Source organism: Bos grunniens, chromosome X, assembly GCF_055505025.1.
Source record: "Bos grunniens cultivar Pamir isolate PY7600 chromosome X, Bosgru_T2T1.0, whole genome shotgun sequence".
In the NCBI taxonomy this organism is placed as follows: Eukaryota; Metazoa; Chordata; class Mammalia; order Artiodactyla; family Bovidae; genus Bos; species Bos grunniens.
In genome coordinates this window covers 49,945,445-49,971,672 of record NC_141194.1, presented here as the reverse complement: position 1 = coordinate 49,971,672, position 26,228 = coordinate 49,945,445, and the positions used below count along the sequence as shown (strand labels likewise).

Sequence of the window (26,228 nt, the reverse complement as noted above, 5' to 3'; positions counted from 1 at the left end):
GACTGAAGTGACTTACCAGCAGGCCTCATAGAATGAGTTTGAAAGTTTGCCTTCCTCTACAATTTTCTGGAAGAATTTGAGTAGGATTGATGTTAGCTCTTCTCTAAATTTTTGGTAGAATTCAGCTGTGACGCCGTCTGGACCTGGGCTTTCGTTTGCTGTAAAATTTCTGATTACAGTTTCAATTTCTGTGCTTGTAATGGGTCTGTTAGGATTTTCTGTTTCTGCCTTGCTCCATTTTGGAAGTTGTACTTTTCTAAGAATTTGTCCATTTCTTCCAAGTTGTCCATTTTATTGGCATATAATTGCTGATAGTAGTCTCTTATGATCCTTTGTATTTCTGTGTTGTCTGTTGTGATCTCTCCACTTTCATTTCTAATTTTATTGATGTGATTTTTCTCGCTTTGTTTCTGGATGAGTCTGGCTAATGGTTTTTCAATTTTATTTATCCTCTCAAAGAACCAGCTTTTGGCTTTGTTGATTTTTGCTATGGTCTCTTTTGTTCCTTTTGCATTTATTTCTGCCCTAATTTTTAAGAGTTCTTTCCTTCTACTAACCCTGGGGTTCTTCATTTCTTCCTTTTCTAGTTGCTTTAGGTGTAGAGTTAGGTTATTTAGTTGACTTTTTTCTTATTTTGTGAGGTATGCCTATATTGCTATGAACCTTCCCCTAAGTACTGCTTTTACAGTGTCCCACAGGTTTTGGGTTGTTGTGTTTTCATTTTGATTTGTTTCTATGCATATTTTTATTTCTTTTTTGATTTCTTCTGTGATTTGTTGGATATTCAGCAGCGTGTTGTTCAGCCTCCATATGTTGGAATTCTTAATAGTTTTTCTCCTGTAATTGAGATCTAATATTACTGCATTGTGGTCAGAAAAGATGATTAGAATGTTTTCAATTTTTTTCAGTTTCCCAAGGCTAGATTTATTGCCCAGGACGTGGTCTATCCTGGAGAAGGTTCCGTGTGTGCTTGAGAAAAAGGTGAAATTCATTGTTTTGGGGTGAAATGTCCTATAGATATCAATTAGGTCCTACTGGCCTATTGTATCATTTAAAGTTTGTGTTTCCTTGTTAATTTTCTGTTTAGTTGATCTATCCATAGGTATGAGTGGGGTATTAAAGTCTCCCACTATTATTGTGTCATTGTTACTTTCCCTTTTCATACTTGTTAACATTTGTCTTACATATTGTGGCGCTCCTGTGTTGGGTGCATATATATTTATAATTGTTATATCTTCTTTTTGGATTGATCCTTTGATCATTATGTACTGTCCTTCTTTGTCACTTTTCACAGCCTTTGTTTTATAGTCTATTTTATCTGATATGAGTATTGCTACTCTTGCTTTATTTTGGTCTCTATTTCCGTGGAATATCTTTTTCAAGCCCTTCACTTTCAGTCTGTATGTGTCCCCTGTTTTGAGGTGGGTCTCTTGTAGACAACATATATGGGGGTCTTGGTTTTGCATCCATTCAGTCAGTCCTTTGTCTTTTGGTTGGGGCATTCCACCCACTTACATTTATGGTAATTATTGATAATTATGATCCCATTGCCACTTACTTTATTGTTTTGGGTTTGAGTTTGTACATCCTTTTTGTGTTTCCTGTCTAGAGAAGATCCTTTAGCATTTGTTGGAGAGCTGGTTTGGTGGTGCTGAATTCTCTTGGCTTTTGCTTGTCTGTAAAGCTTTTGATTTCTCCTTCAATTTGAGTAAGATCCTTGCTGGGTACAGTAATCTGGGTTGTAGGTTATTTTCTTTCATCACTTTAAGTATGTCCTGCCTTTCCCTCCTGGCCTGGAGAGTTTCTTTTGAAAGATCAGCTGTTATCCTTATGGGAATTCCCTTGTGTGTTATTTGTTGTTTTTCCCTTGCTGCTTTTAATATTTGTTCTTTGTGTTTGATCTTTGTTAATTTGATTAATGTGTGTCTTGGGGTGTTTTGCCTTGGGTTTACTCTGTTTGGGACTCTGGGTTTCTTGGACTTGGGTGATTCCCCATTTCAGTGAAGTTTTCAACTATTATCTCCTCAAGTATTTTCTCATGGATTTTATTTTTGTCTTCTTCTGTGACTCCTATGATTCAAATTTTCGGGTGTTTAACATTGTCCCAGAGGTCTCTGAGATTGTCCTCATTTCTTTTATTTAGTTTTTCTTTTTTTCCTCTCTGTTTCATTTATTTCTACCATTCTATCTTCTACCTCACTAATCCTATCTTCTGCCTCAGTTATTCTACTATTTGTTCCCTCCAGAGTGTTTTTGATCTCATTTATTGCATTATTCATTATATATTGACTATTTTTTATTTCTTCTAGGTCCTTGTTAAACCTTTCTTGCATCTTCTCAACCCTTGTCTCCAAGCTATTTATCTGTGATTCCATCTTGATTTCAAATTTTGGATCATTTTCACTATCATTATTCAGAATTCTTTATCAGGTAGATTCCCTATCTCTTCCTCTTTTGTTTGGTTTGGTGGGTATTTATCCTGTTCCTTTACCTGGTGGGTATTCCTCTGTCGCTTCATCTTGTTTTAATTGCTGTGTTTGGGGTGGCCTTTCTGTATTCTGGCAGTTTGTGGAGTTCTCTTTATTGTGGAGTTTCCTCACTCTGGGTGGGGTTTTATGGGTGGCTTGTCAAGGTTTCATGGTTAGGGAAGCTTGTGTCGTTGTTCTGGTGGGTGGAGCTGGATTTTTTCTCTCTGTAGTGCAATGAAGTGTCCAGTAATGAGTTATGAGATGTCAGTGGGTTTGGAGTGACTTTGGACAGCCTGTACATTGAAGCTCAGGGCTGTTGTCCTGTGTTGCTGGAAAATTTGAATGGTATGTCCTGCTCTGGAACTTGTTGGCCCTTGGTGCTTGGTTTCAGTGTAGGTATGAAGGCGTTTGATGAGTTCTTGTTGATTAATGTTCCCTGGAGTCAGGAGTTCTCTGGTGTTCTCAGGATTTTTACTTAAGCATCCTGCTTCTGGTTTTCAGTGTTATTTTTATAGTAGACTCAAAACTTCTCCATCTATACAGCACTGCTGATAAAACATCTAGGTTAAAGATGAAAAGTTTCTCCACAGTGAGGGACACCAGAGAGGTTCACAGAGTTATATGGAGAAGAGAAGAGGGAGGAGGCAGTTAGAGGTGACCAGGATGAGATGAGGTGGAATCAAAAGAGGAGAGAGCAAGCTAGCCAGTAATCACTTCCTTATGTGTGTTCCACAGTCTGGATACCTCAGAGATGTTCACGGAGTTATACAGTGAAGAGAAGAGGGAGGAAGGAGATAGGTCACCAGGAGGATAAAGGGGGGAATCAAAAGTAGAGAGACAGATCCAACCAGTAATCAATTCCCTAAGTGTTCTCCACCATGCGGAACACACAAAGAGATTCAGACAGTTGGGTAGAGAAGAGAAGGGGGAGGGAGGAGACAGAGGCGACCTGGTGGAGAAAAAGGAGAGTCCAAAGGGGGAGAGAGCAATCAAGCCAGTAATCTCGCTCCCAAGTAAAAATGGGTACTGAAGATTGGGTTCTTAAAGGTACAAAATTGATAACCAATACAAAAAAGCAAAGATTAAAAGTCTAGAGTAGAAGTTGGATTTTAAAAAATACAATATTAATGAAAAAAAAGTCACAAAAATTATAATATAATATATATATAAATATAATAATATAATATAATAATAATAAAATATGAAGTTTGCTTTAAAAAGAAGGGTCTCTCTCTCTCTCTTTTTTTTTTTTTGCAAAGTAATAGTATAGTATAAAAATGAAAATTAAAGGAGTAATAGAGGACTTAAAAATAAAAAAAATTTAATTAAAGAATGATAGTGAAAATAGTAAAAATGTATCTAGGACTTTCTCTGGTGTTGTTGTGGGCAGTGTGGGGTCAGTTCAGTTTCAGATAGTTCCTTGATCCGGCTTATATTTCTCAAGATCTATAGGTCCCTTCCTATATGCTGCTGATGCTGCTAAGTCGCTTCAGTCACGTCCGACCCTATGCGACGCCATAGAGGGTAGCCCACCAGACTCCGCCGTCCCTGGGACTCTCCAGGCAAGAACACTGGAGTGGGTTGCCGTTTCCTTCTCCAATGCATAAAAGTGAAAAGTGAAAGTGAAGTCGCTCAGTCATGTCCAACTCCCAGCGACCCCATGGACTGCAGCCTACTAGGCTTCTCCATCCATGGGATTTTCCAGGCAAGAGTACTGGAGTGGGGTGCCATTGCCTTCTCTACCCTTCCTATATAGTCGGTACTAATTACAGGGTTTTAATCTATTGCACCTGTCACTTCCAAGGAGGTTCCCTCTGTTTTAGCTTCTTCTGTTCGCTGGTCTCTTCAGTGTCCAATTTCCACCCTGACACAAAGGGGCAGTGGTGGACACTCTTTTAGGCTCACTTGTTCAGTCGTGCTGTGGGGAAGGAGTGACGCTGCAAACAATTAACACTGGCATGTGCTTGCAGTGTCTTGGCTACACTGGGTTTGCCCCTGCTCACGATGTGTGTGCTTTCCCTGTCTACACTGCTTAGGCTCTAGGTTGCTCTGCCGGGAACTGTCTGACACCGGCCCTGGGTTGTATGCCCTTCCCAGTTCTAAGCCACTCAGGTTCAGTTACTTGGGTACTTCTCAGAGGTGCAGATTTAGTTGGGCCTGCATTTTGTGCCCTTTCCAGGTCCAAGCAGCTCAGGTGACCAGGTGTTTGGCGAGCATGGTCACTGCGACTTATCGCCTCCCTCGTCCCTGCTGCTCGGTTTTCTGGGTGTACAACTGGCACACCTTCTCAGGCGGATGTTGACCATCCAGAATCCCAAGAAGTCTTAGTTAGCAACGAAGCCTGCTTGCAGTTTGGTAGATGATGCCTCTCTGGGGCCACAATTTCCCCCTTCCAACTCTGGCTGCCCTCTCCTGCCTGTCTCTGGAGGGGGATGGGCCTGCCTGCAGCCAGCTAGCTCTGCTCAGTCCTTTGTTCTGTGAGCGGGCCTGCCGGTGTCTTAGGTTAGGGCTTTTTGCGTGGTAAGTATCCCACAGTCTGGTTTGCTAGCCCAAGTTAGTTCCCTCAGATTGCCCTTGAGGCATTTGGGCCTGGTCCTTACTCTAAGCAATGCAGCCCACACCTCCCTGCACAGTCCCCGCCTGCTAATGGCGGATGCAGGCATCTGCGCTGCTTCTCCGCTGGGGGAGTTACCCTTGGGCATGTAATCTGTGGGTTTAAATTCTTTATTTGTTTTTCCTCCCAATTATGTTGCCCTCTGTGGTTCCAAGGCTCGGCACAGACTCAGCAGTGAGATTGTTCCCTGGTGTTTGGAAACCTCTCTCTTTTTTAAGACTCCCTTCCCAGGACAGAGCTCCATCCCTACCTCTTTTGTCTCTCTTTTTGTCTTTTATATTTTTTCCTACCTCCTTTTGAAGACAATGGGCTGCTTTTCTGGGTGCCTGATGTCCTCTGCTGGCATTCAGAAGTTGTTTTGTGGAATTTACTCAGTGTTCAAATGTTCTTTTGATGAATTTGTGGGGGAGAAAGTGGTCTCCCTGTCCTATTCCTCTGCCATCTTAGGACTGCCCCCTTAGAGGCATTTCTGACAACGTAATTTCATACAGTGGTGGTTTTAGGATTCTGAGTTTTATGAGGCAGATTTGCCCTAAATTGTAGTAATTCCATCTCCTCCTTCCTCATACCCATCCAACAGTGTCAGCTTCTCAGTAATTATCTTCCATTGCCTTATGTGGCATCCCTTCTTTCCTGTTCTGTTTTTCTGTTTCTAACTGTGATATGGAAAGCCATATAACTCAATTAAAATGCTGAGCCTATGGTAGCTGATTTGGCATCTTTGTCCCCTGGTTTGGCTTTCTTTGGGATTTGCTCATAGATGAGTAGGGTCTAGATAAGAGTTGAAGAGTTACTCTACCTTGTAACCATGTTCTTTAGCAAACTGCAGAATCAGTGACCGTCGTTCTCTGGTAGTGTTGGTGGCATCAAAAACCTAGAGGCACATGATGAGATTGGTTTGCTTTAAATCTAGTTCTGATAGAATGCCTACTCTTTGACCATCCCTATGCTAAGTAAATGATTTCAAGGAGGAGATAAAACTTGACCAGGGTTTTGAAGGATTTTAAACGACTTATATCAATTTCTCAAGCACTCATTGAGGCCTTGCTGTCTGCCCAGAAATGTAGCCGACTCTGTAGGCATAAAAAGGCCAGAGGAAAATTGTGGAATTCTATTAGTCTCATTTTACAGGTAAAATAGCTGAGACTTAGAAGAAGGGTTTCTTTTACCCAAGGCCACTGAGACTTACTGACGAAGCAGAATTGAAACTGATTTTCTCAACTCCTAGGTGAAGCTTCTTCCCTCCCTATCACTTTGGAGTTCTTTGAAGCCCTTTTAGAATTTCCAAATCCTATATCAGAGGTTTATGAGATTAAATTGACTAGGTGTTTAGGTAAATCTCTAGAACTAAAAAATGTTTGTATTGCAGTCAAATTCTAGTGTAGTCCTGTTGAATTATTGGGGGTAGAGTGGTAGACTCTATTGGTTAGGAGTATAGATTCTGGAGCTATACAACCTGTATTCCAGTTCTGGCTTACCCTTTGGGAAAATATTTAACTATTTGGTCTTTCTGCACTACATTTTTCTGGGGTATAAAATGGAGTATAATAAAAAATACTTATCTTGTGGGGGAGGGTGGAATTACATTAATACATGCAAAGTGCTTAGAATAATGTATAGAACATAATAAACACTCAATATATATTAGCTCTTCTCCATCCCAACAGAAACCCAAGAGAAAATGCAAATTTCCTTACTGCAACACGACCTTCCTCATGGCTGAGATAGCTATGAACATCTTTCAGGGCTGCTAGGGCACACTGCCTGAAAAAGATGAAGAAAGAAACAGAGACATCTACTATACCAAAGTTGGGTTCCTCTCTATTCTGCATTATCTTTTGCACTATATCTCATATGTCATACATTAAATTATTCATCTGTTGAGTATCTACAAACTGTGTTCTGTTTTAAGAACTATAACAAGCATAGAGAAGTCACACAGTTGAAAGTGGCTCTGTGTAGACATCTTAGGGGCATAACATACCCAGGAAAATTAGACTAATGACTGAGCCATACTATCAAGGGCTCCAAACCTTGAACTAATAGTGCTCAAACTGAATTGGGTCTTAAACCCAAGAAGAGCCTGGATACATAGTCTGTGAAGTAGAAGGCATTACTGGCACATATAACAGGGCAAACACAGGTAACATGATGGAAATGTATTTACACTTTTGGCAAAAATCTGTTTAGTGATTACTCTTTGCTGGGTTCCATTATGAGGATGTAGATCCATAAATGAGACTCAGGCTCTGTTCTGAAAGTGTTCAGAGCCTTGTAGAGGACAAACACCTTGAGGTTGAATGAATGAGGTCAGAGTGGGCCAAACTACTGAGACTCTTATTTTAAATACTAGGCTAAATTTCCACTCTGTCCTGTCAAAAGTAGGAAACTCTTAAAAGTTCTTAAGCAGGGGATGGATATGACCAGAAATAGGTTTCGGTTAAGATAGTGTAAGGGTTGTCTTAACTAGTCTCCTTACTAACCCAAATTGCTCTGCTGTACTCCACTCTTATCTGAATAGAGGCCTCCCTCAGCCAGGGGGCAGCAAAGGTCTTTAAAATGTTAGGTACTCACTTCCTGATAAGTAGGGCCTCCATGTTGTCGGGAAGAAAGAATTCGTAGTTCTTGTAGCTCACTGCCTCTCGTCGATATTGGCCTAAATTAAACACTGAAAGCAGGAAGCCCTGGTGAAGTGGTTGGGAAGATCCCAGTGGCAAAATAAAAGTCCTTTCTGGGAGGGATCTCAGAGGTAAAAGAAGGTAGAGTTTCTAATTATATAATGTGTATGCAAAGCCTCAAATTATGGCGTCCAGCTCACTTACTCCTCACAACAACCCTAAAAAGTAGGAATCACCATTCCCATTTTATAAATGAGAAAATGAAATTTCAGAGAAAGGAAGTAACTCTCATTGTAAGTGGAGAGCTGGGATTCAAACACAGGTCTGTTTGGTTCCAAAGCTGGTGATCTTTCCACTATTCTGTTTTATCATAAACTACAAAACTTTTAATGCCCCACTCCATTGGAAAGATAAAGAAACTGGGATCCTGTGAGTAAACCAAGGGTCAAAAATTGAGCAAGCTGGGGGCATAACTAGACTTGGCCTTCAGATACCTAGTCCAATGCTATCATATTTTATGCATCAGTATAGAGAGCCTAGATTTGTTGGACTTTTTAGGCCACACTTGCTCATTTGTAGAGGTGAAAAACCAGAGAGGAAGGAGGGAAAGGGGGAACGAAGGGATACTAGGCAAAGAGGTAATGTACTATTTCATTCATTCATCCAACAAATACTTTCTCATGTCTACTTTGTAAATCAGGACATGAGTTCTGGGGTCTCAGAGATGAATCGGATCTGCATGATGGATCCTCAAGAAGCTCGCCATCCAGAAGGCAGGACAGAGAATAAACCAGTAAACACAGAGCTCTCACCCAGTTTATTAAGTGCTCTGACAGAGTCATGCAAAAGACTAAGGGGGAAGGAAAGACTAAACTTAGAGTAGTCTCAGAAGCTGATTTTGGAGAAAGCAGCATTTGTGCCAGTCTTTATAAGAAGGCAGATCTTTTATAGGCAGGCATAGTGTGTGGGAGAGGGGAATGAAGACATTCCAGGTAGAGGAACATTTTGAGCAAGGGTGTGGCATTGGCAGAATGCAGAACATGAGTCATCCAATTGTGACTGAGGCATGTGAGCTTGGCAGAGGTCAATCATGGAGGGCCTTGAACAAATGGTAGGCTAAGGAGCTTGGATTTAAACCTGCCAGTCAAGGGAATCTTTGGTAGCTACAGATTTGGGCAGCTATGTGTTTGAAACATGACTCTGAGGGTCTCTGTGTGAGTGGAGCAGATGGGAAACAGGTGCATAGGAGCAGAGACCCATCTGCCACCATCACATGTGCCCCTACACTCAGCAGAGGCTCCTCAGAGCCTGCAGTCCTACAAGAACTATTCCTTCTCCCCTTCTCTTCTGCCAATGTCCTATTCCTCCCACAGGACCCACCCAGCTCAAATATACCATATATGGAAGATTTCACTGCCTTCCAGGTGGTGATTTCCTCTGTGAGACCCTCAGTACCCTGCTCTGGGATTCTTCAGTGACATGTTGTATTCTTATGCACCCCAGCCAAACGGAGAAATCTTCAAGGACGGGGTGTGAATCTCATCTAGTTTTGGATGTCCAGTGCATAGTATGGGTTTTGGCACATGGAGGAAACTCCATTCCCATTCATGGGAAACTCACCAGTGAATGAGAGAAACAGAAAGTAAATGAAGGGAAAGAAGAAATGGGAGAAGGAGAGGAGAAGACTGGAGAGAGGGAGGGAAGGGGGCAGATAGATGGGGTGTTGGGATGGTCAAGAGAAATGAGAGGAAGAACATGGAGGGGAGTACAGGGCCAATGTGGGTTCTCTCCTCTTCCCATCTGTAGTGCCAAGTATCAGACAGTGAGTGTCAGTGTCAGACACAGTGAGTGTTAGGCTTCGAAATCAACCAGATGTGGGTTCGTATCTTGGTTCCATCACCTTGTGTTCCATCACCTTGGTTGATGTTACATACATGTGATGTGTTCCATCACCTTGGTTGATGTTACATACATGTGATGTGTTCCATCACATGGTGACCATGTGCCTTCAGACAAGATGTGTCAACTCTTGGACATTAGTTTTGTCAACTGTGGGATGATGATAATACTAGTCTCTCCCACGTGGGTGTTTTAGAGCTTAAGAATAGATATGAGTTCTTCGAGGGCAGGGGTCCTATCTTACTTGTTTTTCTTTGCCCAACATCCAACAAGGGCCTTGACACAACTGTGCTCAACAAATAATTAATGATTGAGCAAATGAATGCCTGAGAAGAACTTTTTCTGCACTGGGGAGCAGTGCTCCATTCCACAAGAGAGACAGGCTAAGCACTTGCTTAGTGTACCAGTAAAGACACAGCCCCAGTAAAAGTTTTCAGCCAAGTGGATATGCATTAAAAGCATTAATATAGTCATTAGGGGATAAATAAAAAAATTGGTAGACGTTACATTTACTGTTTTTATTCTGAATTACATATGATGCCGGGGCACCCTAACTCTTAGCGTTTAAAACCTCTAAATGTCTTAACTTTGTCCTGCTTGAGCAATAGAAATGAATAAGATCTAATATCTTACCCCAGAGCAGCTCCTGGGGCGAGAGACCCAGACACACAACACACTATGTAATTAGTGTTGGCATAGAGGGGGCTGTAGAAAGCATTGGTGTGGGAGCCCAGAGAAGCATGGTCCTAGGGAGAACAGAGGAGTCAAATAGGAATGGGGATACGGGGTGGGGATAGAGAAATCAAAAGGAGAACACAAGAGAATGATTGCTGAATAAGAGGTAGTAAGCAGAAAAGAGATCACATGGGGAGAAAGGAAAGCTGGAAGCAGGGAGTGTGGGAGGAGGCTGACAGGCTGTGAAGGAGACCCCTCTGGAGGCGGAAAGAGGCAGGGTCACTTCCGGCTGGGGATGGGGAGAAGCAAGGCACAGACCTAAGAAGAGGCTTGGAGACAGGACGCTTTCTGGACTGGAGAGGTGAGCTAAAGTGCCCTGCTATACTGAAGAGCTTGTGGGGACCTCCAGGCTGGGGTTTCAACGTGCTTGACTCCATACATCCCTACGTTCTGAAGGAAACCTTAAGGTTGTAAAGAAATGGTAATGCTAATAAAATAGTATTATTGATGTAATATTAATAAAAATGGTAATAAGAATAATATGTTATTGATAGGGTGATTTTGAGGTCTTACAAAATAGATCTCCTCTGAAACAGATGTTTAATCTTATTAATTTTCCTATACTTAGCCCCTAGCATAAGATTTAGCACTGGGTATGTACTTAAGAAATTGTAAAATTTATGAAGGTAGTAGTAGCAGTAGTAGAAATAGTAGTAGCAGTCATAGTAGTAGTAGTAGCAGCAGCAGTAATAATATTAGTAATAGTCTTAGTACTGTTAATAGTGGTTTGAGACATTCCTAGTGGCTTTGATCTTTTGAGGTTAGCTACCTTACTCTATAGTCCATCAGTGTTCTATAGAGGGCTGTAGAACAAAGGGTTTCAGAGACATACCTTTAGTTGGTGTTCCTATCCAGTTGAGATAGCGTGTGAGCTTTGTTGAGATGTAGGTCTTTCCTCGAGCTGGTAAACCCACCATGATCACCATTGTGGGGGAATTTGTAAACTGTGGTATGGATGCTGGAAGACAAACAGAGCTTCAAATCTTATCCTCAGATTTACATGATATTAAGTTATCATCACAGAGATGTAAAATTTAAAAAAGAGCCTCTCTCCAACCACTATATAACAAGGAAAAAGAAAAAAAAAAAACCTAGAAAATTGAAACTTATCTTCATTGAATTCATGAGCAAACCGAGATTGCAGTGCAAAATGCTAACCCCAAATCTGTAGATGCAGGCATCTGCAGGGAGAAACAGGGCCCAGGAGTTTGCTTATCTTTACAGATACTACTGAATAACATATAAACATAAGAAGTTACAGCTAGATTCCTGAGAACTTTCAAGGTGGTGGAGTTAGGGAGATCAACTTCCTCCCAAAAAATGCATTATAAATCCATCTGCATATAGGATAACTCTTACAGAATACCTTCTGAACACTGAGAGAAGACCTTACACTTCCAAAAAGGGAAGTTAGTCTCCTCAGAATGAGTGTGTGAGTTTCTTTGAGTATTCTGGGCTGTTTATGTTGGTTTTGCTATTAGTCTTGGGGTTTTGTCTTCTATGCTGTGTGGCCTGTGAAATATTCCTGCTACAGTAAGTGGTTGGGCCCAAATCCTTGAGGTGGGAGATTCAAGTCCAGGACTTTGTATCACCAGAGAACTCCCAAACCCATGGAACATTAATCAATGAGAGCTCTCCCCAAAGCCTCCACCTCAACACTAAGACCAAGACACACTCAAAGGCCAGCAAGCTCCAGTGCTAGATACTTCAGCAAAATAGGAACTCAACTATGCCCATTAGCAGACAGGTTACCCAAAGTCATGCCAAGCCCACTGACATCCAAGAACACTTTATTGGACATGGCACTGTCCTTCAGAAAGTCAAGATCCAGCCCCACTCACCAGAACGCAGACAAAAGCTTCCCAACAGGAAACCTTCACAAGGCACTGTTCCAAACCCACCCGAGTGGGGGCAGACTTGACAATTAAAAGCAACTAAGACCTTCTATACCATTTCTGTCCTTTATTGGGCCCATCTTTGCATGAAATGTTCCCTTGGTATGTCTGATTTTCTTGAGGAGATCTCTAGTCTTTCCCATTCTGTTGTTTTCCTCTATTTCTTTGCATTGATTGCTGAGGAAGGCTTTCTTATCTCTTCTTGCTATTCTTTGGAATTCTGCATTCAGATGCTTATATCTTTCCTTTTCTCCTTTGCTTTTCACTTCTCTTCTTTTCACAGCTATTTGTAAGGCCTCCCCAGACAGCTATTTTGCTTTTTTGCATTTTTTTTCCATTGGGATGGTCTTGATCCCTGTCTCCTGTACAATGTCACGAACCTCATTCCATAGTTCATCAGGCACTCTATCTATCAGATCTAGGCCCTTACATCTATTTCTCACTTCCACTGTATAATCATAAGGGATTTGATTTAGGTCGTACCTGAATGGTCTAGTGGTTTCCCCTACTTTCCTCAATTTAAGTCTGAATTTGGTAATAAGGAGTTCATGACCTGAGCCACAGTCAGCTCCTGGTCTTGTTTTTGTTGACTGTATAGAGCTTCTCCATTTTTGGCTGCAAAGAATATAATCAATCTGATTTTGGTGTTGACCATCTGGTGATGTCCATGTATAGAGTCTTCTCTTGTGTTGTTGGAAGAGGGTATTTGCTATGACCAGTGCATTTTCTTGGCAAAACTCTATTAGTCTTTGCCCTGCTTCATTCCGTATACCAAGGCCAAATTTGCCTGTTACTCCAGGTGTTTCTTGATTTCCTACTTTTGCATTCCAGTCCCCTATAATGAAAAGAACATCTTTTTTTGGGTGTTAGCTCTAAAAGGTCGTATAGGTCTTCATAAAACAGTTCAACTTCAGCTTCTTCAGCATTACTGGTTGGGGCATAGACTTGGATTGCTGTGATATTGAATGATTTGCCTTGGAAACGAATAGAGATCATTCTGTCATTTTTGAGATTGTATCCAAGTACTGCATTTTGGACTCTTCTGTTGACCATGATGGCTATTCCATTTCTTCTGAGGGATTCCTGGCCACAGTAGTAGATATGAATGGTCATCTGAGTTAATTCACCCATTCCAGTCCATTTTAGTTCGAAAGATGGGGTCGATAAAGGACAGAAATGGTATGGACCTAACAGAAGCAGAAGATATTAAGAAGAGGTGGCAAGAATACACAGAAGAACTGTACAAAAAAGATCTTCATGTCCCAGATAATCACGATGGTGTGATCACTGACCTAGAGCCAGACATCCTGGAATGTGAAGTAAAGTGGGCCTTAGAAAGCATCACTATGAACAAAGCTAGTGGAGGTGATGGAATTCCAGTTGAGCTATTTCAAATCCTGAAAGACAATGCTGTGGAAGTGTTGCACTCAATATGCCAGTAAATTTGGAAAACTCAGCAGTGGCCACAGGACTGGAAAAAGGTCAGTTTTCATTCCAATCCCAAAGAAAGGCCATGCCAAAGAATGGTCAAACTACTGCACAATTGCACTCATCTCACATGCTAGTAAAGTAATGCTCAAAATTCTCCAAGCCAGGCTTCAGCAATATGTGAACCGTGAACTTCCTGATGTTCAAGCTGGTTTTAGAAAAGGCAGAGGAATGAGAGATCAAATTGCCAACATCCACTGGATCATGGAAAATGCAAAAGAGTTCCAGAAAAACATCTATTTCTCCTTTATTGACTATGCCAAAGCCTTTGACTGTGTGGATCACAATAAACTGTGGGAAATTCTGAAAGAGATGGGAATAGCAGTCCACCTGACCTGCCTCTTGAGAAATCTGTATGCAAGTCAGGAAGCAACAGTTAGAACCAGACAAGGAAAAATGGACTGGTTCCAAGTTGGGAAAAGAGTATGTCAAGGCTTTATATTGGCTCTCTGCTTATTTAACTTGCATGTTGAGTACATCATATGAAATGCTGGGCTGGATGACTCACAAGCTAGAATCAAGATTTCCAGGAGAAATAGAAACAACCTCAGACATGCAGATGATACCATTTTAATGGCAGAATGTGAAGAGGAACTAAAGAGACTCTTGATGAAGGTGAATGAGGAGAGTGAAAAAAACTGGCTAAAATTCAGCAGTCAAAAAACTAAGAATATGGCATCTGGTCCCATCACTTCATGGCAAATAGATGAGGAAAAGGGAATACAGTGTCAGATTTCATTTTCTTGGGCTCCCAAAATCTCTGTGGATCATGACTGTAGCCATGAAATTAATAGATGTTTGCTCCTCTAACAAAAGCTATGACAAACCTAGACAGCATATTAAAAAGCAGAGACATCACTTTGCTGATAAAGGTGCATACAGTCAAAACTACAGTTTTTCCAGTAGTCATGTATGGATATAAGAGTTGGACCATAAAGAAGTCTGAGCCCAGAAGAATTAATGCTTTCAAATTGTGGTGCTAGAGAAGACTTTGAGATTACCTTGGACAGCAGGGAGATCAAACCAGTCAATCCTGAAGAAAATCAACCCTGAATATTCATTGGAAGGACTGATGCAGAATCTGAAGATCCAATACTTTGGCTACCTGATGCGAAGAGCTTACTCACTGGAAAAGACTCTGATGCTGCAAAAGATTGAGGACAAGAGAGGAGGGGGCAATAGAAGATGAGATGGTTGGATGGCACCACTGACTCAGTGGACATGAGGTTGAACAAATTCTGGGAGATAGTAAAGGACAGGGAAGCCTGGTGTGCTGCAGTTCATGGGGTTGCAAAGAGTCAGACTTACAGACTGAACAAAGCAGATAAGCAAAAGCTAAGAAAATTCAATACTGGAGCTGGCTAAGATGGCAGAGGAATAGGACAGGGAGACCACCTTCTCCCCCACAAATTCACTGAACAATCTTTTGAACACTCAGCAACTTCCACAGAACAAATTCTGAACGCTGGCACAGGACATCAGCCACCCAGAAATGCAGCCCATTGTCTTCGAAAAAAGGTAGGACAAAATATAAAAGATAAAAGGAAAGACAAAAGAGTTAGGGAAGGAGACCCATCCTGGGGAGGAAGTCGTGAAGGAGGAGAAGTTTACAAACACCAGGAAACCCTCGGACCAGCGGGTCTGTGGGGAGTTTTGGAATCTCAGAGGGCAATATAACCGGGAGTAAAAAATAAATAAATAAAACCGACAGATTACGTGCCTAACTGCAACTCCCAGCAGAGAAGTAGCCTAGATGCTTGCATCTGCCACCAGCAAGTGGGGGCTGAACAGGGAGGAGCAGGCTGCATTGCTTAAGGTAAGGACCAGGCCTGAATGCCCTGAAGACAATCTGAGGGAGCTAACATGAGATAGCAACCCAAACTGTGTGATAGCCAGAGAGGGAAAAAAAAGAAAGAAAGAAAGAGAGAGAGAGAACTTTCCCACAAAAAGCTCTAACCTAAGCCCGCTCACAGAACAAAGGACTGAGCGACTACTAGAGGAGAGCTAGCTGGCTGCTGACTGACCCATCCTCCACTGGAGGCAAAGAGGCAGGCAGGAGACAGCCAGAGCCAGCAAGGGGCAATCTCAGCCCCAAAGATGGCATCCTCTACCAAACTGCGAGCAGGCTCCCAGTTGCTTATCAAGTCTTCCTGAGATCCTGGATGGTTGACATCTTCCAGGAGGGTCACAGCCAGAGATCAGCTCCCCAGAGGAGACACATGGCACAACTGAAATGGTGCTCCCACTGAGCACCCAGGAAAATGAACGGCTGGGACTGGGGAGGTGATAAGACGCACTGCCCCACCTGGGGAGGGTGTGCTTTCCGAGCACCTGGTTGTCTGAGACGCTTGGACCTGGGAAGGGCACAAAACAGGTTCAACCGAGTCTGTGTCTTTGTGGAGTACCCGAGAACCTGAACCTGAGCGGCTTAGACCTGGGAAGTGCACGCAACACAGGGCCCACCTCAGAGAGTTCCCCTTCAGAGCAACCTGGAGCTTGAGTATTGTAGACTGGGAAAGCACACATGCTGTGAGTGGGGGCAAACCCAGTGTGGCCGAGACACTGCACGCACTCCCCACACAGACCAGTGATATTTGTTTGCAGTGTTCCTCCCTCCCCACAGCACGACTGAACAAGTGGGCCTAAATAAGTGACCACTTCCGTCCCCTTGTGCCAAGGTGGAAGTTAGACACTGAAGAGACTTGCAAACAGAAGAAACCAAAATAAACAGAGGGAACTGCTTTGGAAGTAACAGGTGCAACAGATTAAAACCCTGTAGTTAGCACTGACTACATTGGAAGGGGTCTATAGACCTCAAGAAGCATAATCTGGAACAAGGAACTATCTGAAACTGAGCTTACCCCACACTACCCACAACAGCTCCAGAGAAATTCCTAGATATATTTTACTGTTATCATTTAAATTAAAAATAAAATTTCAGTCCTTTGTTATTTCTTTAATTTTCATTTTTGTAACCTACTATTACCTTGCAAAAAAGGCCCTATTTTAAAGCAAATTTCATACATACTTTTTATAATTCATGTGATTTTGTTTTCTTTTTTAATATTGTATTTTTGAGAATCTAACCTCTACTCTAGATTTTTAATCTTTGCTTTTTGGTATTTGTTATTAATTTTGTACCTTTAAGAATCCAATCTTCAGTGCTCTTTTTTACTTAGGAGTGTGATTACTGGCTTGATTACTCTCTCCCCCTTTTGACTCTCCATTTTCTCCCCCAGGTCACCTCTATCTCCTCCCTCCCCCTTCTCTTCTCTACCCAATGCTGTGAACCTCTCTGGTTGTTCCAGACTGTAGAAAGCACCTAGAGAATTTATTACTGGCTAACTTGTTCTCACCCCTTTTGATTCCCCCTCTTCTCGTCCTGGTCACCTCTATCTCCCTCCTCCCTCTTCTCTTCTCCGTGTAACTCTGTGAACCTCTCTGGGTGTCCCTCACTGTGGAGAATTTTTTTCACCAAAAATCTATATGTTTTATCATCAGTGCAGTATGAATGGAGAAGTCTTAAGGCTACTGTAAGAATAAGACTGAAAACCAGAGGCAAGAGGCTTAAGTCCAAAACTTGAGAACACCAGAAGACTCCTGACTCCAGGAAACATTAATCGACAAGAGCTCCTCCAAAAGCCTCCATACCTAGAAGGAGACCAAGCTCCACCCAAGGCAACAAGTTCCAGAGCAAGACATACCATGCAAATTATCCATCAACGCAGGAACATAGCCCTGAGCATTAATATACAGGCTGCCCAAAGTCACACCAAACCCATAGACACCTGAAAACTCACTACTGGACACTTTATTGCACTCCAGAGAGAAGAGATCCTACTCCACCCACCAGAACACCGATGCAAGCTTCCCTAACCAGGAAACCTTGACAAGCACTCATCCAAACCAACCAAAGGGAGGAACCTCCACAATTAAGAGGAACCACAAACCTCCAACATAGAGAAAGGCCACCCCAAACACAGCAATCTAAAAAAGATGAAAAGGCAGAGGAATATTTATCAGGTAGAGGAACATGGTAAATGCCCACCAAACCAAACAAAAGAAGAGGAGATAGGGAGTCTACCTGAAAAAGAATTTAGAATAATGATAGTAAAGATGATCCAAAATCTTGAAAAAAAAGTGAAGTTACAGATATATAGTCTGGAAACAAGGATTGAGAATATGCAAGACATGTTTAACAAGGACCTAGAAGAAATAAAAAAGAGTCAATCAATAATGAATAATGCAATAAATGAGATCAAAAACACTCTGGAGGGAACAAATAGTAGAATAACTGAGGCAGAAGATAGGATAAGTGAGGTAGAAGATAGAATGATAGAAATAAATGAAGCAGAGAGGAAAAAAGAAAGAAAGAATTAAAAGAAATGAGGACAACCTCAGAGATCTCTGGGACAATGTCAAATGCCCCAACATTCGAATCATAGGAGTCTCAGAAGAAGAAGACAAAAAGAAAGGCCATGAAAAATACTTGAGGAGATAATAGTTGAAAACTTCCCTAATATGGGGAAGGAAATAGCCACCCAAGTCCAAGAAATACAGAGAGTCCCAAACAGGATAAACCCAAGGTGAAACACCCCAAGACACATATTAATCAAATTAACAAAGATCAAACACAAAGAACAAATATTAAAAGCAACAAGGGAAAAACAACAAATAACACACAAGGTGATTCCCATAAGGATAACAGCTTATCTTTCAATAGAAACTCTTCAGGCCAGAAGGGAATGGCAGGACATACTTAAAGTGATGAAAGAGAAAAACCTATAACCCAGATTACTGTACCCAGCGAGGATCTCATTCAAATATGAAGGAGACATCAGAAGCTTTACAGACAAGCAAAAGCTGAGAGAATTCAGCACCACCAAACCAGTTCTTCAACAAATGATAAAGGATCTTCTCTAGACAGGAAACATAGAAAAGGTGTATAAATTCGAACCAAAAATAACAAAGTAAATGGCAACGGGATCATACTTATCAATAATTACCTTAAATTTAAGTGGGTTGAATGCACCAATCAAAAGACAAAGACTGGCTGAATGGATACAAAAGCAAGACTCCTATATATGATGTCTAAAAGAGACCCACCTCAAAACAAGGAACATATACAGAGTGAAAGTGAAGGGCAGGAAAAAGATATTCCACATAAATAGAGACCAAATGAAAGCTGGAGTAGCAATACTCATATCAAGTAAAATACACTTTATTATTATTTTTTAAATTTTTATTGACATATAGTTGATTCACAATGTTATGTTCATTTCTGCTGTATAGCAAAGTGACTCAGTTTATATATATATATATATATATATATAATTTTTCATATTCTTTTTTTTTGGGGGGGAGGGGGGTTCAGGATTGGGAACACATGTACAGCTGTGGCGGATTCATGTTGATGTATGGCAAAACCAATACAATATTGTGAAGTAATTAGCCTCTAATTAAAATAAATAAATTTAAATTAAAATAGACTCTAAAATAAAGGCTGTGAAAAGAGACAAAGAAGGACACTACATAATGATCAAAGGATCAATCCAAGAAGAAGATAACACAATTATAAATATATATGCACTCAACATAGGAGCACCACAATATGTAAGGCAAATGCTAACAAGTATGAAAGGGGAAATTAGCAATGACACAATAATAGTGGGAGACTTTAATACCCCACTCACACCTATGGATAGATCAACTAAACAGAAAATTAACAAGGAAACACAAACTTTAAATGATACAATGGACCAGTTAGGCCTAATTGATATCTATAGGACATTTCATCCCAAAACAATGAATTTCACCTTTTTCTCAAGTGCACACAGAACCTTCTCCAGGACAGATCATATCCTGGGCCACAAATCAAGCCTTGGTAAATTAAAAAAAAACTGAAATCATCCCAAGCATCTTTTCTGATCATAATGCAGTAACATTAGATGTCAACTGCAGGAAAAAAAAAAAAAAAACTATTAAAAATACAAACATATGGAGGCTAAACAACACAGTTCTGAATAACCAACAAACCACAGAAGAAATATAAAAAGAAATCAAAGTATGCATAGAAAAGAATGAAAATGAAAACACAACAACCCCAAACCTATGGGATTCAGTAAAATCAGTGCCGAGGGGAAGGTTCATAGCAATACAAGCTTACCTCAAGAAACAAGAGAAAAGTCAAATAAATAACCTAACTTTACACCTAAAGCAACTAGAAAAGGAAGAAATGAACCTTAGGGGAAGTAGAAGGAAAGAAATCATAAAAATTAGGGCAGAAATAAATGCAAAAGAAACAAAAGAGACCATAGCAAAAGTCAACAAAGCTAAAAGCTGATTCCTTGAGAAGATAAATAAAATTGACAACCATTAGCCAGACTCATGAAGAAACAAAGAGAGAAGAATCAAATCAATAAAATTAGAAACGAAAATGGAGAAATCAGAACAGACTACACAGAAATACAAAGGATCATAAAAGACTACGATCAGCAACTGTATACCAATAAAATGGACAACTTGGATGAAATGGACAACGTCTTAGAAAAGTACAACTTTCCAAAACTGAGCCAGGAAGAAATAGAAAATCTTAACAGACCCATCACAAGCACAGAAATTGAATTTGTAATCAGAAATCTTCCTCAAACAAAAACCCAGGACTAGATGGCTTCACAGTTGAATTCTACCAAAAATTTAGAGAAGAGCTAACACCTATAGTACTCAACCTTTTCCAGAATATTGCAGAGGATATAAATTGTCAAACTCATTCTATGAAGCCACCATCACTGTAATACCAAAACCAGACAAAGATGCCACAAAAAAGGAAACTACAGGCTAATATCACTGATGAAAATAGATGCAAAAATCCTTAACAAAATTCTAGCAAACAGAATCCAATAACACATTAAAATGATCATACACCATGACCAAGTGGTCTTTATCCCAGGGATGCAAGGATTCTTCAATATCTACAAATCAATCAATGTGATATACCACATTAACAAATTGAAAGATAAAAATCATATGATTATCTCAATAGATGCAGAGAAAGCCTTTGATAAAATTCAACATCTATTTATGATTAAAAAAACCTTCCAGAAAGCAGGAATAGAAGGAACATCTCAGCATAATAAAAGGCATATATGATAAACCCATAGCAAACATTATCCTCAATGGTGAAAAATTGAAAGCATTTCCCCTAAAGTCAGGAACAAGACAAGTGTGCTCACTCTCACCGCTACTATTCAACATAGTTTTGGAAGTTTTAGCCACAGCAATCAGAAAAGAAAAAGGAATAAAAGGAATCCAGATTGGAAAATAAGAAGTAAAACTCTCACTGTTTGTAGATGACATGATCCTCTACATAGAAAACCCTAAAGACTCCACCAGAAAATTGCTAGAGCTTATCAATGAATATAGTAAAGTTGCAGGATATAAAACTAGCATACAGAAATCCCTTGAATTCCTATAGATGAACAATGAGAAAACAGAAAGAGAAATTAAGGAAACAATTCCATTCATCATTGCAACGAGAAGAATAAAATATGTAGGAATAAATCTACCAAAAGAAAAAAAAAGACCTATATAGAGAAAACTATAATACAGTGGTGAAAGAGATCAAAGAGGACATAAAGAGATGGAGAAATATACCTTGTTCATGGATTGGAAGAATCAATATAGTGAAAATGAGTATACTACCCAAAGCAATCTACAGATTCAATGCAATCCCTATCAAGCTACCAACGGCATTTTTCAGAGAACTAGAACAAATAATTTCACAATTTGTATGGAAATACAAAAACCTTGAATAGCCAAAGCAATCTTGATAAAGAAGAATGAAACTGGAGGAATCAACCTACCTGACTTCAGACTATACTACAAAGCTACAGTCATCAAGACAGTACGGTACTGGAACAAAGACAGAAATATAGATCAAGGGAACAAAATGCAAAGCCCATAGATAAATCCTTGAACCGATGGACACCTTATTTTTGACAAAGGAGGCAATAATACACAATGTAGAAAAGACAATCTCTTTAACAAGTGGTGCTGGGAAAGTGGTCAACCACTTGTAAATGAATGAAACTAGAACTCTTTCTAACACCATACGCAAAATAAACTCAAAATGGATTAAAGATCTAAATGTAAGACCAGAAACTATATAAATACAAGGGGAAATCTTAGGGAAAACACTAACTGACATAAATCACAGCAGGATCCTCTATGACCCACCTCCTAGAGTAATGGAAATAATAGCAAAAATAAACAAATGGGACCTGATTGAACTTAAAAGTTTTTACACAATGAAGGAAACTATAAGCAAGGTGAAAAGAAAGCCTTCAGAATGGAAGAAAATAATTGCAAATGAAGCAACTTACAAAGAATTAATCTCAAAAATATAGCAGCAGCTCATTCAGCTCAATTCCAGAAAAATAAACGACCCAATCAAAAAATGGGCCAAAGAACTAAATAGACATTTCTCCAAAGAAGACATACAGATGGCTAACAAGAGCATGAAAAGATGTTCACACCACTCATTATCAGAAAAATGCAAATGAAAACCACAATGAGGTACCATCTCATGCTGCTCAGAATGGCTGCTATCCAAAAGTCTACAAACAATAAATGCTGAAGAAGGTGTGGAGAAAAAGGATCCCTCTTACACTGTTGGTTGGAATGCAAACTAGTACAGCTACTATGGAGAACATTGTGGAGATTCCTTTAAAAACTGGAAATAGAACTGCCATATGACCCAGCAATCCCACTGCTGGCATACACACTGAGGAAACCAGAATTGAAAGAGACACGTGCACCCCAATGTTCATCCCAGCACTGTTTACAATAGCCAGAACTTGGAAGCAACCTAGATGTCAATCAGCAGACGAATGGATAAGAAAGCTGTGGTACATATACACAATGGAATATTACTCAGTCATTAAAAAGAATGCTTTTGAATCAGTTCTAGTGAGATGGATGCAATTGGAGCCCATTATACAAAGTGAAGTAAGTCACAAGGAAAAACACCAATACAGTATACTAACACATATATATGGAATTTAGAAAGATGGTACAGATGACCCTATATGCGAGACAGCAAAAGAGACACAGATGTAAAGAACAGTCTTTTGGACTCTGTGGGAGAAGGCAAGGGTGGGATGGTTTGAGAGGGTAGCATTGAAACGTGTATATTATCATATGTGCAGTGGATCACCAGTCCAGGTTCAATGCATGAGACAGGGTGCTCATGGCTGGTGTACTGGAATGATCCTGGGGGATGGGATGGGGATGGAGGTGGGTGGGGGTTTTTGGATGGGGAACACATGTGCACCCATGGCTGATTCATGTCAGTGTATGGCAATAATCACTACAATATTGTAAAGTGATTAGCCCCCAATTAAAATGAATGAATTAATTAAAAAAATAGAAAATTCAAAACCATGAACCCAGATTTAGAACAAATGCTAAAGGAACTTATCTAGGTGGAAAAACCCACAACTAGAAACAAGAAATTTACAAATGGAAAAGCTCAACAGTAAAGGCAAACATATAATAAGGGCAGGAAACAATCTGCACAAAAATATGATATCAAAACCAATAATTGTGCAACGAGAAGAGTATAGATGCAAGATATTTGAAATGCATCTGAAATTAAGAGACTAGCAACTTAAAACAATCTTGTGTATAGTGTGTATAGAGAGATTGCTCTATCAAAACCTCATGGTAGGTGTCCAGTTTTCCAAGCACCACTTATTGAAGAGACTATCTCTGCCCCATTGTATATTCTTGCCTCCTTTGTCAAAGATAAGTTGCTCATAGGTGCATGGGTTTATCTCTGAACTTTCTATCTTGCTCCATTGGTCTGTATTTCTGTTTTTCTGACAGAACCATACTCTACTGATGATTGTAGCTTTGTAGTATAGTCGAAAGCCAAGAAGGTTGATTTCTCCAGCTCCATTTTTCTTTTTGAGAATTGCTTTAGCTATTCTGGGTCTTTTGTGTTTCCATACGAATTGTGAAATTTTTTATTCTAGTTCTGTGAAAAATGCCATTGGTTATTTGTTAGGGATTACATTGAATCTGTAGATTGCATTTGGTAGTATAGTCATTTTCACAATATTAATTCTTCCAACTCAGGAGCATGGAATATCTCTCCATTTGTTTATGTCACCTTTGATTTTTTTTACCAGTGCCTTATAGTTTTCTGTATATAGCTCTTTGTCTACTTAGGTAGGTCTATTCCTAGGTGTTTTAAATAGAATGAAATTAGAATACTTCCTAACACCATACACAAAGATAAATTCAAAATGGTTTAAAGAGCTAAATGTAAGATCAGAAACCATAAAACTCTTAGAGGAAAACATAGGCAGAACACATGTAGCATAAATCACAGCAAGATCCTCTATGATCCACCTCCTAGAGTAATGGAAATAAAAACAAAAATAAACACATGGGACTTAGTTAAACTTAAAAGCTTTTGCACAGCAAAGGAAACTATAAATAAGGTGAAAAAGCAATCTTCAGAATGTGAAAAAATGATAACAAATGAAACAACTGAAAAAGTAACTAATTTCCAAAATATATAAGCAGTTCATGCAACTCAATACCAGAAAAACAAACAACCCAATCAAAAAGTGGGCAGAAGACCTAACCAGATATTTCTCTAAAGAAGATATACAGATGGCTAGTAAACACATGAAAAGATGCTCAACGTTGCTCATTATTAGAGAAATGCAAATCAAAACTACAATGAGATATGACCTCACATCAGTCAGAATGGCCATCATAAAACAAAAACAAAAACAAACTACAAACAATAAATGCTAGAGAGGTTGTGGAGAAAAGGGAACCTTCTTCAACTGTTGGTGGAAATATAAATTGATACTGCCATAAGGAAGACAGTATGGAGATTGCTTAAAACTCTAGAAATAAAACTACCATATGACAAAACAGTCCCACTATTGGGCATATACCCTGAGAAAATAATAATTGAAAAAAAGCACATGTACCCCAGTGTTCATCACAGCAGTATTCATGATATCTAGGACATGGAAGCAACCTATATGTTCATTGATAGATGAATGGATAAAGAAGCTGTGGTACATACATATACAAAGTAATATTACTCAGCCATAAAAATCAGTGCATTTCAGTCAGTTCAGTCATTCAGTCGTGTCTGATTTTTTGCGACCCCATGGACTGCAGCATGCCAGGCTTCCCTGTCCATCACCAATTCCCAGAGCTTGCTCATATTCATGTCCATCAAGTAGGTGATGCCATCCAACCATCTCATCCTCTGTTGTCCCCTTTTCCTCCTGCCTTCAGTGTTTCCCAGCATCAGGGTCTTTTCCACTGAGACAATTTATATGTGTCAGGTGGCCAAAATATTGGAGCTTCAGCTTCAGCATAAGTCCTTCCAATGAATATTCAGGACTGATTTCCTTTAGGGTTGAGTGGTTTGATCTCCTTGCTGTCCAAGGGACTCTCAAGAGTCTTTTCCAGCACCAGAATTCAAAAGCATCAGTTCTTCAGCACTCAGTTTTCTTTATAGTCCAACTCTCACATTTGTACATGATTACTGGAAAAATCATAGCTTGGACTAGATGGATCTTTGTTGGCAGTGTAATGCGTCTTCTGTTTACTATGTTGTCCAGGTTGGTCATAGCTTTTTCCATGGAGCGAGCATCTTTCAATTCCATGGCTGCAGTCACCATCTGCAGTATTTTGGAGCCCAGGAAAATAGAGTCTCACTGTTTCCATTGTTTCCCCATCTATTTGCCATGAAGTGATGGGACTGGATCAAATGAATTGAGCCAGTGTTAATGAGGCTGATGAACCTAGAGCCTATTATATATAGTGAAGTAAGTCAGAAAGAGAAAAACAAATATTATATATTAATGCATATATATATATATATATATATATATATATATATGGAATCTAGAATGGAGATGTAGACATAGAAAATAGACTTACAGACATGCTGTTGGCAGGGAATGAGAGGGTGGGACAAATGGAGAAAGTATCATGGAAACATATATACTACTATATGTAAAATAGATAGCCAGTGGAAGTTTGCTATATGATGCAAGGAATTGAAACCAGGGCTCTGTGACAACCTAGAGGGATGGGATGAGGTGGGTGTTGGGAGGGAGGTTCAAGAAAGAGGGGATATATGTATGCTACTGCTAAGTCACTGCTAAGTCACGTGTCCGACTCTGTGCAACCCCATAGACGGCAGCCCACCAGGCTCTGCCATCCCTGGGATTCTCCAGGCAAGAACACTGTAGTGGGTTGCCATTTCCTTCTCCAATGCATGAAAGTGAAAAGTGAAAGTGAAGTCTCTCAGTCGTGTCCGACCCTCAGCGACCCCATGGACTGCAGCCTTCCAGGCTCATCCATCCATGGGATTTTCCAGGCAAGAGTACTGGAGTGGGGTGCCATTGCCTTCTCTGGATATATGTATACCTATGGCTAATTGATGTTGATGTATGGTAGAAACCAGCATGAT

At 40.2% G+C, this 26,228-nt stretch overlaps 1 protein-coding gene across 9 annotated transcripts in view; it reads right to left on the bottom strand.

Moving 5' to 3' along the window:
- The window catches only part of PFKFB1 (6-phosphofructo-2-kinase/fructose-2,6-biphosphatase 1), a 105,566-nt gene that overhangs the window by 39,871 nt on the left and 39,467 nt on the right, over nucleotides 1-26,228 (bottom strand). For 8 of the 9 annotated variants that reach the window (XM_086388533.1, XM_086388535.1, XM_086388542.1 and 5 more), the window contains 4 exons: nucleotides 11,167-11,292; nucleotides 7,657-7,750; nucleotides 6,780-6,846; nucleotides 5,882-5,956 (listed from right to left, as the gene is read on the bottom strand). In XM_086388533.1, coding sequence (XP_086244659.1) covers nucleotides 5,882-5,956; nucleotides 6,780-6,846; nucleotides 7,657-7,750; nucleotides 11,167-11,292 — 362 coding nt within the window. Of the gene's footprint in view, nucleotides 1-5,881; nucleotides 5,957-6,779; nucleotides 6,847-7,656; nucleotides 7,767-11,166; nucleotides 11,293-26,228 lie in introns of those variants that run through there. The other variant, XM_086388541.1, reaches the window with a different exon arrangement.